General features: G+C 42.7%; 1 protein-coding gene across 1 annotated transcript in view; it reads left to right on the plus strand.

The window, feature by feature from the left end:
* The first annotated feature begins 7,152 nt into the window (after positions 1-7,152).
* The window catches only part of RBMX2 (RNA binding motif protein X-linked 2), a 168,234-nt gene continuing 157,743 nt past the window's right edge, over positions 7,153-17,643 (plus strand). The window contains exon 1 of the mRNA XM_086964679.1: positions 7,153-7,209. Coding sequence (XP_086820805.1) covers positions 7,205-7,209 — 5 coding nt within the window. The 5' untranslated portion in view covers positions 7,153-7,204. The remainder of the gene's footprint in view (positions 7,210-17,643) is intronic.

Raw genomic sequence — 17,643 nt, forward strand, 5'->3', positions numbered from 1 at the left:
TCCAGCCTGGCCACACTGGGCCAGCCTTCTCTTCACCACGGGGTAATGGAGCCGTACAGTGCTCTCCCGTGTCGGAAAAGCTGAAAAGTGATCCCGCCGCAAATATATGGTCCGGTGTGCTGGTCTCTGCTTGTATCCTAATCTGCCATCCGAAAGTACCCGGGGCCTGCACCCAGCTGACTAACCTTACAGAAGTGGGGGAGGGAAAGCTGCTCTACTCTGAGAAAAAGATAATGAGCTGACCCCTTCACAAGTAATGCTCAGAATAAGGAGATAAGCGTGACATGCCGACCCATCATTGTGGACGCACTCTGCCAGCCAAGAAGTTAAAGAAAAAAGGGTGGTCAGAGAAACCTTCAGCCTCCCCAACCGAAAAGCCCCCGCCTTCGCTTCCTGTAGCTCACTACGGTTTAATCGCAAAAAGAAGCGGGGGAATCAAGTGTTAAACTACCATTGGGCTCTAAGGGGTCCAGCCCCCCCCTCCTACGCGTGTGTCATCCCAGGCCGAGGAGCAGCCCGGGACCATGCACAGCTGCCCCCAAATACTGCCCTGATCCTAAGGAGACCATACTTGTAATGAGGTATTGGTGCTTTTCAGCCCCTCTAAAGAACCCCTGACTAAAAACTCTGAAGAATGATGGCAGAATAACCCCCCCCTCCAAAAAAAGTTTGGGAGCCCCCACACAAAATTTTTGCTAGAGATGTACCTCTCAAGAACAAAACTCAGGCTGCACCCCTTCTACCCCAAACGGAAAATCATCTCTCCATCCCCCATACCCAGAGACCGAAACACAGGCATATTCTCCTAAGGAGGGGCCTGCGCCAACATACCCCCATCAGGTTCGCCCTCCAGAGACGGGAGCCACCTGAGTCTCACCTGCGGTCACATACCGACGAGTTTACCCGCAAGTCATCGCAGCGCCTAAGTTTGCCTTCATATGAAGTTATCCCGCGTCACAGGCAAGCTGCCACAGCGAGGAGCCTCTCCTCCCTGTGGAGCTGCCCGTCTTCACTGACACCTGGCAAATGTCATGCTGCTCTAAGGGATCCTAAATCTAGCAGCCAAGCACGGCCAACGAGAGGGAGCCGGTATATGAAAGGGGGAGTAAAAGGGAAAGGAACTTCACTTATTAAATTAGAAAATGAAAACATTTCTCACAGGCTATGACCAGCCACCGGGAATACTTTAAAATGGTGGCTGGAAACACAACATGGAGACCTAAATATCCCTTGGGCTATAAAATAGCCCAAAGGGGGCGGAGCAGAGGACCGTGCCGCTCTCATTCCCCCAAACATCCCGGGGGGCAGATCTCCCTATGCTCGGCTGCCCCCCAAGACCCCCTTGAACACACTCTCCCTAAACCACAAATGTTGTATAGCAAGAGATAGCACGAGATGTGACTCGTGTCTATCTTGTGTTAGTTGTTGTTGCTCGGTGCACATGCTGAAGATGCTGCATCATTTGAAGGTGGGAGTTGGGTGTTTAGAATGATGGGGGGATAACTACCTTGACTGGACTTGAGATCGGATGTGTTCCCATTAAACACCTTAACCAACTTCATCCTGCCTTTGGTATCGTTTCCACACTGGCGACGAGGGGAAAATAACTTTTAATTCGATTTAAGGAAAAGGATTTTTCATCTATTTTAAATCAATTTTTTTTTTTTTTTTTTTTACTTTTGAACATTCCGAGAAGTTTGTGAAGGAAATAAGAGGAAACGAAAAAGGAGATGTTTTTAGTGTTTCTAAAGAAGGAGAAAAATTTAAGAAACCTTTTATTCAAAAAACGACTATTCTAACAATAAGAATGATTGGAAATCTAAATATGCTAAAAATGAAAGGAAGAACGCTCAATGGATTTGCTTCAGATGTGGAAGTCCCAACCACTTAGCAAATTCTAAATCTTGTTCTGCTCTTGATAAAATATGTTTAAAGTGTAATAAGAAAGGGCATTTAACTAAATTTTGCAAATCTACCACTAAGAGAGTTAATATTGTTCAAGATGTTGATGATTATGAATTGCTAAATGAAAATGATATCAACACTGTCATTAATGTTTGTGGAAGTGAGGGCGTAAGTAAGTTTCCATCTTGTGATGTGATTATAGATGGAAAGACGATAAATGTATTTGTTGATACTTGTGCATGGTATACTCTACTTGGTTTAGATGTGGTAGAAAAGAATTAGCCAAACAAAAATTTACTCGAGTCTGACATTTCGCCAGGAGGTTACACAGGACACAAAATTGATTTGGTAGGTTTTTTGGGGGGGAAAATTACGTTTGCAAGTGAATCTACATATGGAAAGATTTATGTTGCAAAGTCAGGGCAATCTTTATTAGGATGGCCACACCAAGATCAACTGGGTATTAAGATTGACCCTAGAGCTTATCCTCCTGTGTATTCCATTGTAAGCACTAATGATTCTGATGGGAATGTTATGCTTAGTAAATTAAAAACTGAATTCTCAAATGTTTTCAGTGGAAAACTTGGTAAGTATCAGGGTTTTAAACATACTATTAAGCTTAATGATGGCGTTGTTCCTGTTCGGCACAGAGTCAGAAATGTCCCTCTTACATATAGAGATAAACTTAAAATGTTGCTCAAAGATTTGTGTGACAAAGATATTATTGAGCCCATTGAGTCGTCACCTTGGGTTTCTCCGATTGTGATTTCGGTTAAATCCAACGGCGAATTGAGACTATGTGTAGATCTTCGCAGCCTAAATAACTCCATCTGGGTTGATGCTCATCCTTTGCCAAATCTTCATGAGATGGTCTCAACATTAGGGGGTGCTGAGGTTTTTTCATGCATTGATTTGGCAAGTGCTTATCATCAAGTGGTCTTAGATGATGAATCCAAAAACTTGGTGGCCTTTATTACTCCTGAAGGTCTTTTCAGATATAAACGTATGCCTTTTGGATTGGCTAGTGCCGCCTCAGTCTTTCAAAGACTTATGAAAGAGACACTTGATGGTTTGACAGGGGCAATCGCTTTTCAAGACGATATACTTGTATTTGGGAAAAATGTTGAGGAGCATGATGACAATTTAAGAAAAGTGATATCTGCGTTGTCTGTTAAAGGTCTTACTCTTCGGCTTGATAAGTGTAAAATCAGAGAAAAAGAAGTAGAATACCTAGGGCACTCCATTAGTGGTGCCGGGATTAAACCGAAGCAGAAACATGTTGAAAGCATTATTAAAGCTCCGGTGCCCATTTCAAAAGAACAATTAGTAGCTTTTTTAGGGCTAATGGAGTTTTATGCTAAATTTATTCCAAATTTTTCATCAAGGGTAGACCCTTTTAGACCTCTTTTAAAGAAAAATGCAAGGTTTTTATGGTCTGATGTGATGACTGAAGCATTTCAAAGTCTCAAAGCTTTTATTGTGAATGCACCTTGTTTGAAACCCTTTGTTGTAGGGAAAAAGTATACCATCATGGTTGATGCAAGTAGCACTGGGTTAGGTGCTGTTCTCATGCAAAATGATTGTGGAAAGGAATGGATAATTGCATATGCCTCAAGGGCATTAAGGGATGCTGAGAAACATTATTCAGTTATTGAAAGAGAGTTATTGGCTTCGGTTTGGGCAGCAGAACATTTTAAAACTTTCTTATGGGGCACAAAGTTCGCAATAAAAACTGACCATAAGCCTCTTATTTATATGATGGCACCGGGTGGAGGTCGCACCTTGTCAGCTCGTCTTGCTAGACTAGCTTCCAGACTACAATCGTTCCACTTTGAAATGGTTTATGTAAAGGGGAAAACTAACGTTCATGCAGATTGCATGTCCAGACTGCATACTTCTTGTGAAGTTCCTTGTGACGATGATGAGTGTGAGGTTGCTTTTACTTCCCAAGACGTCATGTTGGTGTATGGGGAGAAATTTGATTTAAGTAAGGAATCTTGGACAAGGGAAATGGAAAAAAGTATTGAATTGACTGAAGTTAAGAACTACATTTTGCGAGGGTGGCCAGAACAAAGGAAGTTTTCAGGCGAAATGATGAGTTATGCTAAGGTGCAAGATGAATTAGCAATCGAAAATGGTTTGCTCATGAGAGGTGATAAATGTATCCCTCCTCTTTCCTTGAGGAATACTATTATTAGCATTGCTCATGAAGGGCATTTAGGAATTTCGTTTACTAGGAGACGAATAAAAGATTTCTTTTGGTGGCCAGGTGTAGATAGCTGTGTGGAACACTATGTCCAGAAATGCTTAGATTGTGCCAATAGTGACAAGTCTGCTGTTCCTTTGCGTTCTGAACCTTGTCCTGTGGAGTATCCTTTTGGTCCTTGGCGGAAGTTAGGTCTTGATTTTATTGGTCCGTTTGCTGTTTTACCTGAACAAGGAAGGTTTGGCATTGTTTTGATAGACTACTTCTCGAAATGGCCAGAAGTCAAAATGGTAAGGGACATAACAACTAAAAATGTGATAGAGTTTTTGGATGAAACTTTTTGCAGGGAAGGAATTCCGGAAGAGTTAGTGACGGACAATGGACCACAATTTACCAGTAAGGATTTTGAGTGTTTTGTTACTAAATGTGGGATAACACACAATAAAATTGCTGTTTTCATCCAGAGGCCAATGGCCAGGTTAAAAGATTCAATAGAGTGGTTAAGGAAGCTATCCAACTTTCTGTTAAAGGTAATCTAAACTGGCGTAACGCTCTTCAGTCCATGTTGTTGTCTTACAGAACATCACCAAATTCTGTTACATTGGTCAGCCCATTTGAACTTTTAAGGGGTCGGAAACCCAGTACTCGATTGACTCCGTGGTGGTTAAAAAAAAATCTGAGTGATCATTGTAGTTTTTCAAAGGTTGACTATGATTTGGTCTGCAATAGAGTGAGTGCATATAAGGATGAGATGAAGAAAAGGATGGAGAAGAAGCAAGGTTCAGTGAGTAAACATGTGATTTCTGTTGGTGATTTAGTGCGTATTAAGAGAAAGGAAGGTGTTTTGAAAGGAGGTCAAATCTGGTCACATCCTAAGGAAGTTATTGAGGTTTTTAAGCATGCTGTTAGAATTGATGATGGAAGTGTTTGGAATTTGAACAGGGTCTCTATATTGAAGGGCAAGGAGGCTGTTAGATTAGATGGTGACAGTAATGTATTTTTGGATTTTGAATCTGGCAATGAAGGATGTTCTCCTAATGGTAATTTTCCGCATGGGAATGTTACACCTACCCTTCCCATCATATCTTCAAATTTCTTTTCCAGAATTCATCGTCTTCCTGAAAGGTACAAAGAATTTGTAATGAATTAGTACTACTATGAATGATACCTATTGTATGGACCAATGTTTTCTGTACATAGAATGTTCAAGATGAATTTTGTATATGTGTTATATCATTATATTATGTGTATTTTATTTTTATTTTTATTTTTTGTTTACAGGAAGGGAGGTGTGTTGTATAGCACGAGATGTGACTCGTGTCTATCTCGTGTTAGTTGTGGTTGCTCGGTGCACATGCTGAAGATGCTGCATCATTTGAAGGTGGGAATTGGGTGTTTAGAATGATGGGGGGATAACTACCTTGACTGGACTTGAGCAGACATGCCAACCCTCCTGATTCAGGCGTGAGACTACCGATTTGAAGGCTAGTCTCCCGCCTCCCGATTCCTACAAGCAAAAACCCGATTCCTTGGGAGTTTCAGCTGAGGGCATGGTATTGTGTAAAGTGCTAATCCTTCCAGCAAAGAGTGGCGATGCAGGGGCTCTCGAAGGGGTGAAAAACCAACAAAGCGTCTTTAACAAGGGAATCGTCTTTTAAAGACCTGCGAAGTACTGTGTCAGGGGGCAGCTGTTTCAGCCCGGGCTGCCACAGGGGGGTGGGGTTGCATGCACTGTCAACAACCTGCCAGGTCAGTGCCCAACACATGCATCACCCTCTCTGCCTGCCATTATGTTCCATGCTTCTGAAAGGGAAGAAAAAAACGTGCATTTGCGTTTCAAATGTCCGATCCTACAGCAGCACACTTCCAAAGCCCATACATGCCAGTAACCCGATTCAAGGCCCTATTCTCCCGATTTGTTTTTTAAATCTCCCACTTTGCTCTCCTGAAATGTTGGCATGTATGCTTGAGATCGGATGTGTTCCCATTAAACACCTTAACCAACTTCATCCTGCCTTTGGTATCTTTTCCACAACAAACACGAACCGGAGCGGAAGGTATTGGAGCGCTTTATTGAGCAGTATTCTAGTTCTGAAGTAGCAGCTCCCTATGCTTTGCTCCTCGGCCTAGATTACCCGTAAAAGGGTGTGCTTTCACCCCCCAGCTTAACGTTGCTCTCGCTCATTTGCAATTTCTCCCTCTGCCTGCCACGTTGCTTTGATCGTTTGCTTTCCTATGCCCTTTGTGCCCCTTCCCCCACCGTGCCATCACTTTTGTCTCTCCACACCCTCAGCTTTGCTTCCCTCACCCTCTCCGTCTGTGTTCCTTCTGCTACCTGTTTGCAACCCCACCAAACACACACTTTTAAACAAGCATTCAGAATGCAGAAAGCCTCGCATTTGTAAGAGTTTAAGCTATTGGCATTGCGAATTACAATGCCTTTGATTTGTTTTTAAAAAACAAAACATAAATAAAAGGAATTGTCATTTACAATGCCAATAGCTCAAACTCGAATAAATGCGAGACCCATTGCATTGCTGATGCTTGTTCCAATTCCAGTACTGATAAGTCTGAGCCATCTTCAACTCTAGTACAAAAATTAAAAGGTCAAGCTTGAAGTCCACGAAGTTGTTCTTGATCCTGGTCGTTGGGATGTATGATAAAGAAAGCACGGTGGAAATGTTTAGTTTGTTCAGAGTCCTAATTGTTTGGTGCCTCTCAAACTGAGAACACAAGCGCTGCAAAACCATTTTAGGATAGCCGTTCAGCTTTAGGCACTGGTCGCCGAAGCAGCCTGGTGATGGTTAGGCAGAACATTTAAATTTTACCTTCGGGTAGCACATTACGCCTTTAGCAGCCTCTACCTAAGCGGTTTCGAAAACGTCAACAGTCTAAACATGGCGGCGTCGGGAGCGTACACTTCAGGTGTTCTAGTTGTTATTGCGATAACGTCAACAGTCTAAACATGGCGGCGTCGGGAGCGTAACCCTTTAGGTGTTCTAGTTGTTATTGCTAAGGAAAGAAAACATATTTCCGGTTCCGGGTTGATCAGGAAGTGGTATTAGAAGATCAGCAACTTGCTTGCTTTCTGTAATGAAGTAAGTGTATTTAAAGCTTGAGGAAGCGCAGCGGACAAGGGATACTTAGGGTGCTGAGTCGCTCCTCTCCGTACAGCAATGGAAGAGGCCAGTACAATTCGTACCCGATGAAGGCAGCGACGAACCCTTATCACGGACGCTGCGTTCAGTTACTCTGAACTGACTATCTTTGTCGTTGGGACCCTGTAGTTTTATTCCCTGTTCTGCCATCTCGCTTTTTGCACAGAGTGCTAAATTGTAGCCATTACTCTGAGTTTTCATTAGATCGATACTTGCCCGAGCAGCCTATTGCCACAGTTTTAGTTCTTGCAGTGAATCATTCCTTGTACGTAGAACCAGTGTTTTGTGGGATGAAAAAAATGGGCACCTCTAAAAGGGGTGTGGTAAACCTGTTGAAGGAGCGTGGTCAGCACAATTAGAGGCTTGGTTTAAATCATTTGAACTAGAGTTGTGTGCTTATGTAATTCATGAATTCATATTCAACAAAGCATAATAAAATAGTAAAAAGTTACATGAGATCTGTGTTTATCCAGACAAGAGATACACATTAGTATGTTTTAAACAATAGTGGTGTAGGCAGTGTGTCCAGCCCTACGATAAGGAAGGACATGGGTCCCCAGGTTGCTCTTCGAACTGTGAAATTCATTAATAGTAAAGGCTCTGTTGGCCCCTCAGGACTATGGCCCCCAATGCCACTACACCAATGGAAGCTGTGCTCATTTATTCAATAAGTGGTGGCAGCGAGAACGATGTGGAGGCAAAGAATAGCTGTAGCATGGCAGCCTTTTAAAGAGATGCTATTCTGTTTAAAAAAATATAATGTTTTAATTATATTGTCAAACATAATGTTTCCTGCACAGTTTTTATCCTTACCAAAGCAGATACCGAGTACACGTACCTGGACATGAATGCAGAAGGCAAGGAGTATCCCAGACGAAGCTTAGCCAACTATGCTATGGCTTAAATTCTTATATCCACTAAAAATCATGTGCGTTTGCTATAAATAGTCTGAAAGCATCAGTGCGCTGTGTGTTGGAAAGCAAACCTCCATCTCATTGTTGAGTGTGTGGTGGTGGCGGTGTCTGACATGCTCTGAGCCAGTGATACTCAAAGTACAGAGAGGGGGCTGCTTGCGGCACTCCGGACCGTTACATGCGGCCCCCTGGGCTGGATCAGCACTAACATTGCATTAAAAAAAATATATAAACCGCAAGCATTTATTTAAAGGTTCGTTTCAGTTAATGAAAGAAAGTACCCAGGGTGCACTGCACCCCAGGTTGTCCAGTTCCCACATTGTGCAATTCAGTTCAGCCACTAAGATGTAAATGCTTTGCTTCCCCTGGACACCCACTTTACGAGCCTTCCCCCACTCCACCACTTCCTCAACCCTGCTTGCATTAATACGGCCCTCGGTCACACCAAACTTTTCGCCCCCGCGATTACCTATGCTCTAAGCTTACCAGCCCGCCTTTGAGCAATGGCAGTTCCAGTCAACGACTAAATAAACATGACATGTTGAGAATACCTTCAGACGAGTCTCTCCTACGTGCCATGTGGATTACAATATAGTTAGTGACATTTCTAGAATCCCAGCTCATGCCCTTCCTGCATGGGTAAATTTGGCGGTTTTGATTTTAACAGCTGAGTATCAGCCAAAAGCTCAACTGCGCTCTCATTTTTGATCCAGCAATATCCGGTGCGCAGAAGGATGGAAAGGCACAACAAAAGGAGAAATGCTGGGTTGTGAAAGCATTACATTACATGCAGTGTCTATCCTGTGGATAATTCCTTTGCCTGTCTTGATCACAGACTACATACATAAACACAATGAAACCAGCCCTGACTCATTTTGAGGAGTTACTGCGTAATACTTTTCTCCTAGCCTATTTTGTTTATTTGAAAAGTTTTATAAAGAGCGAATAAGACCCAGATGGGTATCAGAACCCTGTACAAAGTGAAAACTGATGTTGAGGTGAAGAAACAGTGTAAGTACAGTACAATAAAGCAGCATGAGAAGAACTTGAGGCATAAGAATAACTGTGGATGCTAGGGGAGGAAGAGGTAGCAAGTTAACATGTAGAACCCCAACTGGATGGGTTGTAAAGTTTCATCATTGAACTACATCCGAAGAGCGACGACATACAGTTTAAATCCCACAAAAAATTATTGTCCAGCACATATTTCAAACGCAAAGTGAAAATAATTGTCGCGCATAACTTCATGGAGCGAGGGGAAGTGTCTGGCAAAGGTCATAGAGGTTATTGCTGAGGAAACATAGATGGGCCGAGCAGTTTCAGCATCAAACTACTTTCAAAGAGCGACGCGATACGATTTAAACCTCAAGTAAAAAAGATTATTCAGCACATATTTCAAACACAAAGTGAAAATAATTGTCAAGCATATGTTTCGATCCATAACGTAAAACTGATTGTCAAGCACGAAAGGGCAGTCTCTGCAGATGACAGAGAGGCTATTGCTGATGAAGTTCTTCCAGCAGTAGCCATTTTACCTGTTTTTTTTTTTTAAATGAAGCAGCCGAGGGGTTGGCTCTGATCTCCATTGGGAGGGTTTTCCAAATTCTTGGAGCCAGCCCTGAAAAGGTGCGATTGTAAGTTCTTTTTTTGTTGAACTTCGGTGGTTTGAGTAGTTGGGTCTTGAAGCTTCTTAAGTTTCGCCTGGATCCTGAGAGCTCGAGTTTTGTTTGCCAGGTAAACGGGGCTATTGAAGTGTATAGCTTTATGTGTCAGGCAGGCTATCTTAAAACGGATCCTTGCTTCAATGGAAGCCAATTAAGCTGGATTAAGTCAGGTGTAATATGATCCTGCTTTCTGGTGCCTGTGATAAGTCTGACCAAGGCATTCAGAGTTGCTGTTAGCGGCGCTAACCTAGATTTAGGAAGCCCCGCTAAAGTCACCAGACGTATTCTACTCGTGAGATAACTAAGGACTGGACGGCTGACCGGAGAGTTAGGAAGGGTTTGATTTTCCTAAGGGTGTTGAGCTGATGATTGGCACTCTTAACAATGGCACTGATGTGGCCTTGCATGTTTAGAAATGTGTCTAGGGTGACACCTAAAGAGTGCGCAGAGTCCACCATATGCAGGGTGCAGTTGAGTGCGGAGATTTGTTTGATGCAGTTTTGTTTCGGGGCGGGAGGTAATCAGGAGAAATTCTGTTAGCCATTGTTGAGTTTTTGAAGCGCTCCTTTAAGAGTTTTCATGTCATCTGGAGAAGAGATCTTCAGATACAGTTGAGTGTCATCCGCGTACATGTGGTACTGAATGTTTGAATCGTTCAGAATGGTAGTTAGAGGCTCCATGAATAGGTTGAAGCGCGTGGGCGAGAGTGCAGATCCTTGAGGCACCCCAATTGAGACCACAGTGCTGGCAGCCAAAAGATTGGTTGACTTTGATTGTTTGTGGTCGGTTATGCAGGAAAGAAGAGAACCAATGTAGGACAGGACCAGATAACTCCATCCTATATTGAAGAAGGTTAATCAGGTTATCATGTTTAATAGTGTCAAAAGCTGAGGACAAGTCCAGAAGAATAAGCAGACAGGGCTCTCTCAAGCATCATCAACAATGTGAGTTAGGACTGTTTCAGTGCTATGACCTGCTCTAAAGCCTGAATAGTGATGATCTAGGAGCTTACATTTCTCGATGTGGTCGCAGAGCTGAGTGTGAATGCATTTCTCGTGCAATTTCCCTAAGGACATGATGTTGCTGATTGGCCGGTAGTTATTGGGATCTGTTAGGTCTTTAATGTGGATATTGTTACATTAAAAAAAATTGCCTCTTTACATTGCTTAGCTTAACTAGGACATTGTATTCTTTTTAATATAGAATTAGATCTCATACAAAATTTCTCATGAACAATACACCAGGCAAGGTTTTACATATGCCTCTTTGGTTTCTAACATCAACGCATCCAGCAGCAAAGCAACGGTCAATGTTATGTTTTTGCAAGAGATCGGGTCAACAGAAAATCACGCACGGCAGCTGAAGTTGCCTATCCATTGTCCGCACTGCTACTCTCTTCTAAAAGTCACTCCTTTCTCGGGACCTCAGCATTCCTTCAAGATGTTCCTTCTTAATTGTAGGTCCTTACCCAAGCACCAAATAGAATTATCTTTGCTATTCGACAAGCTCACCCCAGATATAGTATTTCTTACTGAGACATGGCTAACTCCGTCTTCAGAGCCTGACATAATACAAGCTCTGCCTCAAGGATACCAAATAGCAAGGTTAGATCGCTCCTCGGGAAAAGGAGGCGGTCTAGCAATAATATTCAAAGACACCTACTCATGCCGCTGCTTCCCTAGCCCCTTTTTAGACTGTGAAAGCTTGTCCTTTAGTCTGGAACTCTCGCCCAACACTAACTTTGCTGGAGCACTGATCTATCGCCCTCCGGGTTTGCTTAGACAGGTTGCATATTCTCTACCTTCGGCTGTTGCAGACTTAGCCTCCACCTCTGCCAATTATACATTACTGGGCGATCTAAATATGCATTTTGAGGATCCGGGCGATCATTCGGCGCAAAAGCTCATCGCCGATCTGTCCGCTCTGCAGTTATTGCAGCTTGTCCGATCCTCCACACATGTGAAAGGGCATTTGCTTGATCCTATATTTAGTAATTGCCCAGATCTAGAGGTAGAACATCCCATCGTGCTTCCATGGACAGACCATTGTTTAGTCCCTTTAACCTGGCACATGCACAAACCCCCTGCTTTGATTCCAGGATCACGGGACGCCCGAAACTGGTCCAAACTTCCATTAGAGAAATGGACAGACGAGCTACAAGCCACTATACCATCTATTAGTGCAGATCCTTTGTTAGCTAACGAGGAATTTAACAATTGGATAACAAGAACGCTGAACACCATACTCCCAACCAAGACAACTCGGGCAAAGAGATCTAGGACCTCGGCTCCTTGGTACTCGGAGGAGCTCAGGGATATTAAACGTAAGTGCAAAAGGCTAGAGAGGAAATGGCGCTTGCCCTATACTGACCCAGACAAAATTTTGTATAGGATATCAATTAGGGACTATAAGACTGAAATAAAGAAAGCTCAAACCCAGTACTACTCACAAAAAATTTCTGAAGCCAGCTCGAATCCTAAGGAGATCTATAGGATCGTAAAATGTCTCACTAAACTTCCCCAGTCCCCTATAAATAGTGATGACTTACAAGTCCGATGCAACGAATTAGCCGATTTCTTTTACAAAAAAGTGGATCTTATTTACTCATCCTTCCCAATCATTTCCCCTAATGTCTCAGCTAACATCCAGGAGCATCTCAAGTAGGATATTACAGACAACCTGTCACCTGTGTTGGATGAGTTTCCTTTGCTACACTTGGACCTTCTGGCCACTTTAACGGCGCAGGTCAAATCGTGCTCTCCTAGTGACCCTGCCCCTCCGAGCTCCTTAAAGGCAGTTAATCACATTATCCTCCCGGTCATCTTGGAGGTACTTAATGCCTCAATTTCCACCAACATGGTTCCACCAGCATGGAAACAGGCAAGGGTGAGGGCACTCGCAAAGAAACCTAATATGGACATGAATGACTTTAACAACTACCGTCCCATTTCCCTGCTCCCCTGGATCAGTAAGACATTGGAAAAATACATTAACAACCTTTTAACCAATTTTCTGGAAAACCACCAACTGCTCGATCCATCACAAACCGGTTTTCGCCCCAAACATGGGACAGAATCGGCTTTGTTGTCAGTTCTGGAAGGAACAAGAGGCATCTTAGATCGGGGAGGATCGGTGGCAGTCATCCTCCTCGATCTGAGTGCCGCTTTTGACACTGTGAACCACAAGATCCTATTGCAGTGTCTCCATGATATCTGGATCCGAGGAGGAGCGCTGAAGTGGCTCAGGTCATTCTTGTCCAATAGAACATTCCAGGTTTTCAAGGGAAACCCCATCTCAACCAGCAGACCATTGAGCTGTGGAGTCCCGCAGGGCTCTTCGCTCAGCCCGACGTTGTTTAATGTCTATATGAGGCCACTGGCGGGTATCGTCCGTTCATATGGTATTTAGATTGTTACCTATGCGGACGATGCCCAGCTGGTGGTCTCTCTGACGAGGGCTGAGGACCCCACGGCCATAGTAGACTTGGCTGGCTGTCTGAGTGAAGTGAACAGCTGGATGACCCTGTCTTGCCTCAAACTTAATGGAGGCAAGACAGAGGTTATGATGCTGGGACGCTCGGCCCCGACCTCGCTAAACTCCATCTGGCCGGCCTGTTTGGGCCCCCCACCAGTACCAAAAGATACCATTAAGAGCTTGGGCATCTGGCTGGACAGGGCTCTAACACTAGACCACCAGGCTGTTAAATTGTCTGTTACCTGTTTCGGTATTATTAGAATGCTGAGGAAGATTCTCCCCCTGTTACCTTTCCAAGCGAAGCAAATTGTTGTACAGGGACTGATCCACTCTCGGTTGGATTTCGGAAATGCTCTCAATTTGGGAGCCCCTGACTTCACATTGCGGAAGCTACAAGTGATCCAAAATTGTGCAGCCCGGACTCTACTTCCAATCCCTCGTAGGTCCTCCGCTAAACCTGGTTTAACTAGATTGCATTGGCTTCCCGTGAGAGACAGGATTGCTTTTAAATCCCTTTGTATTGCCCACCAGTCATTCTGGTCAACTGGCCCTCTGATTAATCGTTCCTTAATCACCCCATACCTCCCTAGCAGACAGCTGCGCTCAGCTAGTGCTTTCCTGGCTACGGTGCCCAAAGTTAACCGGGCCAGATCAGGAGGCCGTTCCTTTTCCTTGAATGCTGCTAAGCTGTGGAACAGCTTACCCCTTCAACTAAGGTCTAATCCAGATCTGACTTCCTTCAGGAAACACTTGAAAACTTTTCTGTTTAATAAATAAATTCTTTTTTTCTCTCTGTGTCAATTGGTTTCACTGCTTAGAACATCTTGCAATCTTAGCGCAAGGACGCCTCCGGGCAACTATTTCGCGCTTTATAAGACGCATTTTCACTTCATTTCATAGCTGCAGGAGGGTCCAAAGTGACTCTAGCCATGCTGCTGGATTCCAACAGAGAAAGGAGACACAGCGGGTCAGTGTGCCTTTAAAACAATATCCCTACTTTTACAACTACTTTTCATGAGGGAAGTATTAGGTGTGACTCACATATTAATGCATGAACCATCTTTGTTGAGCTTACCCTCACCAGTCTGTATTGCCCGGTCATAGCACAAACATACCACGGCTTGAGTGTGATACAGACCTGTTTCGATGCCCTGTTTTTAAAACTGCCAATGCTCAGCAACTGCAAGACCCGGCCCACCTAAAGCCCTGCTTATAACACTGTGAGTGTAACCTATGTAAATGCTAACCATCTAGAGGGAAAGTGGGCGTAACTCCGGGGGTTCTGCCTTCTTCCTGCGTTTTATCTTGTATGAAGTTGCCATATTGTTAGTGGGCAAGATACCCATTGAACTCATCAGCCAGGTATTGCTTGGTTTCAGTGACAGTGTGCACGGGATCTACATCTGGGTATATCTGTCCCGCTTAGGGCTACACACTAAAATGTACAAAAAAGTAGTGCATTGAATAGTTTAATTAATCTCAGCTACTGGTAATTACTCGGCCGCATCCCAGTCTAACCGCTTCCCATAAGTATTTTCATGTACACAAAGGTGAATACTAACATGCACAAGAGGAGCCTTTATATGACCAACTCATGAATAAACCTATTACAAGAAAACTGTATTTAAAAACATTACAAACTTAAATATCGTTGGGGGGGAGTGTAGTAGATGGTCTGGAAGGGAAGCGTAATGCCCATCCCATGACTACATTTTGTGATCTTAGGCACATTGTTAACGTGCGTTAGATCATACTGCGAGCACGTAGGACATTCAATTTGTAGTATTCGCCACACAAATACATTTAATAATAGCGAATAATTAGTTAGCCAGGCAGCAGGTACGAGATTCCAGAGTGTTCATCAAGAATGTGATTAGGCACCATTAGCAAACAATGTGTGACATTTGGTACAGTTAACAGCTGGATTATCTAACTGCACAGTCAAATCAACAAGCCTCAATTATTTGAAGGCGTGTCATGGGGCTATGCTGAAGCAGCCTGTTCTCCATCTGTCTTTGCTCTATTGTTGTAGTAGTTCAGAATATTTCACTTACTGAGTCTGCGGTTCTAAGGGGGCTGAGCTTTAGCAGTCTTTCATTACTTATCGTTCAACGCATTCTAGTCTTGATAGTCAGAGAATTCTAATTTGTGTCATAAGTACTTGTAATGGTTCAGCATTGCATTGTTTCACGAATGTGCACCTCTAGAGCAGCTAGGCTGTTGCCTCAATATTCTTGGAATGTTTAACGTTACTTTTACTTTTAAACACTCCTAAAACAAGTCCATTTCCCATGCAGAATTCAGAATTAATCTTTTATACGTGATGTGCCGAGACTCTATCACGTGTAGGCTCATATTCTTTTTATTTTTTTTAAATTTTTTTTTTTACATGTATTGTGTGAGCTATTTTGGTTGCTCGTCTGGATTCATTGGTGCCTTAACTGTGTGAACATCCAAGCATGTAGATGTATGGGTCGGTTTGCCTGTTTATGAAGCTGTGTGCATCATACACGTTGTGTACTTTGCTTGGATGCACTGTACAAGAACAAGACTGTTTGTCTTTTTTAGAGTTTAGTACTTTGCTATTTCTCTTCCTTTTTTGGAATGTTCTCTCCCTAATTATTTATTATAATATTTTTATTCTTCCGTTTAAAAACAATAAAAATCATTTTGATGTTTTATCCTTTGACTAGAATAAAAGCAAACTCGAATTGCATATTTAATAATTAGGGCAAACATTTATTAAAGGAATCTAGGTTGCAACAAATTATATGAGTGTGTGTGAAGTTCACAGAACACTTTTCTCATTCTGTGGTAGTTTATCCCTCACTTTCCTTTCTTGTGGGTTAATAGCCAAAGTTGTGTGCCCATGTGGCGATGGTTGCGTCCTTGGAGTGGCAGTTGATTCTGGCTGTTTCTGCTGTCGCAGTTTGTAAGAGCGATTGGAATGAGCTTTAGAGTCTGTGACTCAGGTTGAGGCAGCAAACAGCGGCCTTAAAAAGGATCAATAGCTGCAAACAGAAAGTTTCCACTAGTCATGGTAAGGATGCTGGCCCATGGTGGCCATGGCTTGTTTTGTATGTGGTTCACTTTCGGCATACTTATTATCAGGCAGGTGCAAAGCTGGGTACCAGCTAGTGCAGTTATTAGGTAAATATTGGAAGATCTACACTCAGGCCTCGGAAAATCATAAAAACGTTACTAGACTTTCAGGTTTAGTAACTTGAATAATCTACTTGACCTAACTGTAATGTAATGTACTGGACCCGGAAACGGGTACAAATTGTGTGATCCTAGGCAAATACTGTATTTTATGTAGCTGCCTTTTTCTTCATCATCTCATATGAGAGCATCTTCAAATATGCAAGTTCAGAATTTCTGTTGTACAAAAAAACTCTTTTTTGATTTAATAGACAAAACGTTTGCTCCATCTGGCCCATATATAGGGTACACATGACCCCTAACCTGCCTCTCAGTTCACTAATAGCATTGTCATCAGGGCAGGGACAGGAATATTTCTTAGCTTATGTTGAAAAAACTCACTTTTAATAAATATATTAGTAAAGCATGGTGTGGTACTGCACTGCCACTTACAGACAGCACAGTTTCCATTGAAATTGCCACAAACTTTCCTACTAACACGCTGTTTTGCTGATAAAAATATATAGCGCATAAACCCTGTTGTAAATTGGGGTTCAGCCAAAAATGTTATCATTTGTACATTACTAAGTAAAGTGTTCTGATTTGCTTTCATCCTATAAAAATCTTTTTTTCACCACACAGAATATCAAAAATGTGCTTTCATAACTACTGATATATATTTTGAGATGTTTGTGCAGTTCAGTTATTAGCTATTTAAATACTGTGTTAGAAAGAAAGCCTGGCATCTTACAACCTTTCATTTCACACACATTGCACAGCACGATTGTCATACAGCTCACTTTATAAAATCCTGTGACTTCGCAGTCAGAGAAAGAAAAGTAAATGTAAGGAGAGAAACTGACTTTTGACCTCTGTCTCTGAATGCAGAGGAAATGTGATAAGATAAAAGCAAGATTTAAAAACATCTTTATTGCTCGTTCACATTTTTTGAGTGAACAGAGCATCTGTTATTTATCAGCTCGCCCTGATGAAATCTGACTCTCCATAGCGAGTAGGTTAGTAGATTTCTTAAGGTCTGTAAACTTAGACCTAATTCTGCCTAGCTCTATTCTTAGAGAAACCACTGTGCAACTACTTCTAACTACACGATACAAGCAACATTTAGCTTACCTAGCTTTTGCTAACTATTCTAGAGTTAAAAAATATATTACAGTGATTCT

Source organism: Lissotriton vulgaris, chromosome 4_1 (genome assembly GCF_964263255.1).
Source record: "Lissotriton vulgaris chromosome 4_1, aLisVul1.2, whole genome shotgun sequence".
NCBI classification, from domain to species: Eukaryota; Metazoa; Chordata; class Amphibia; order Caudata; family Salamandridae; genus Lissotriton; species Lissotriton vulgaris.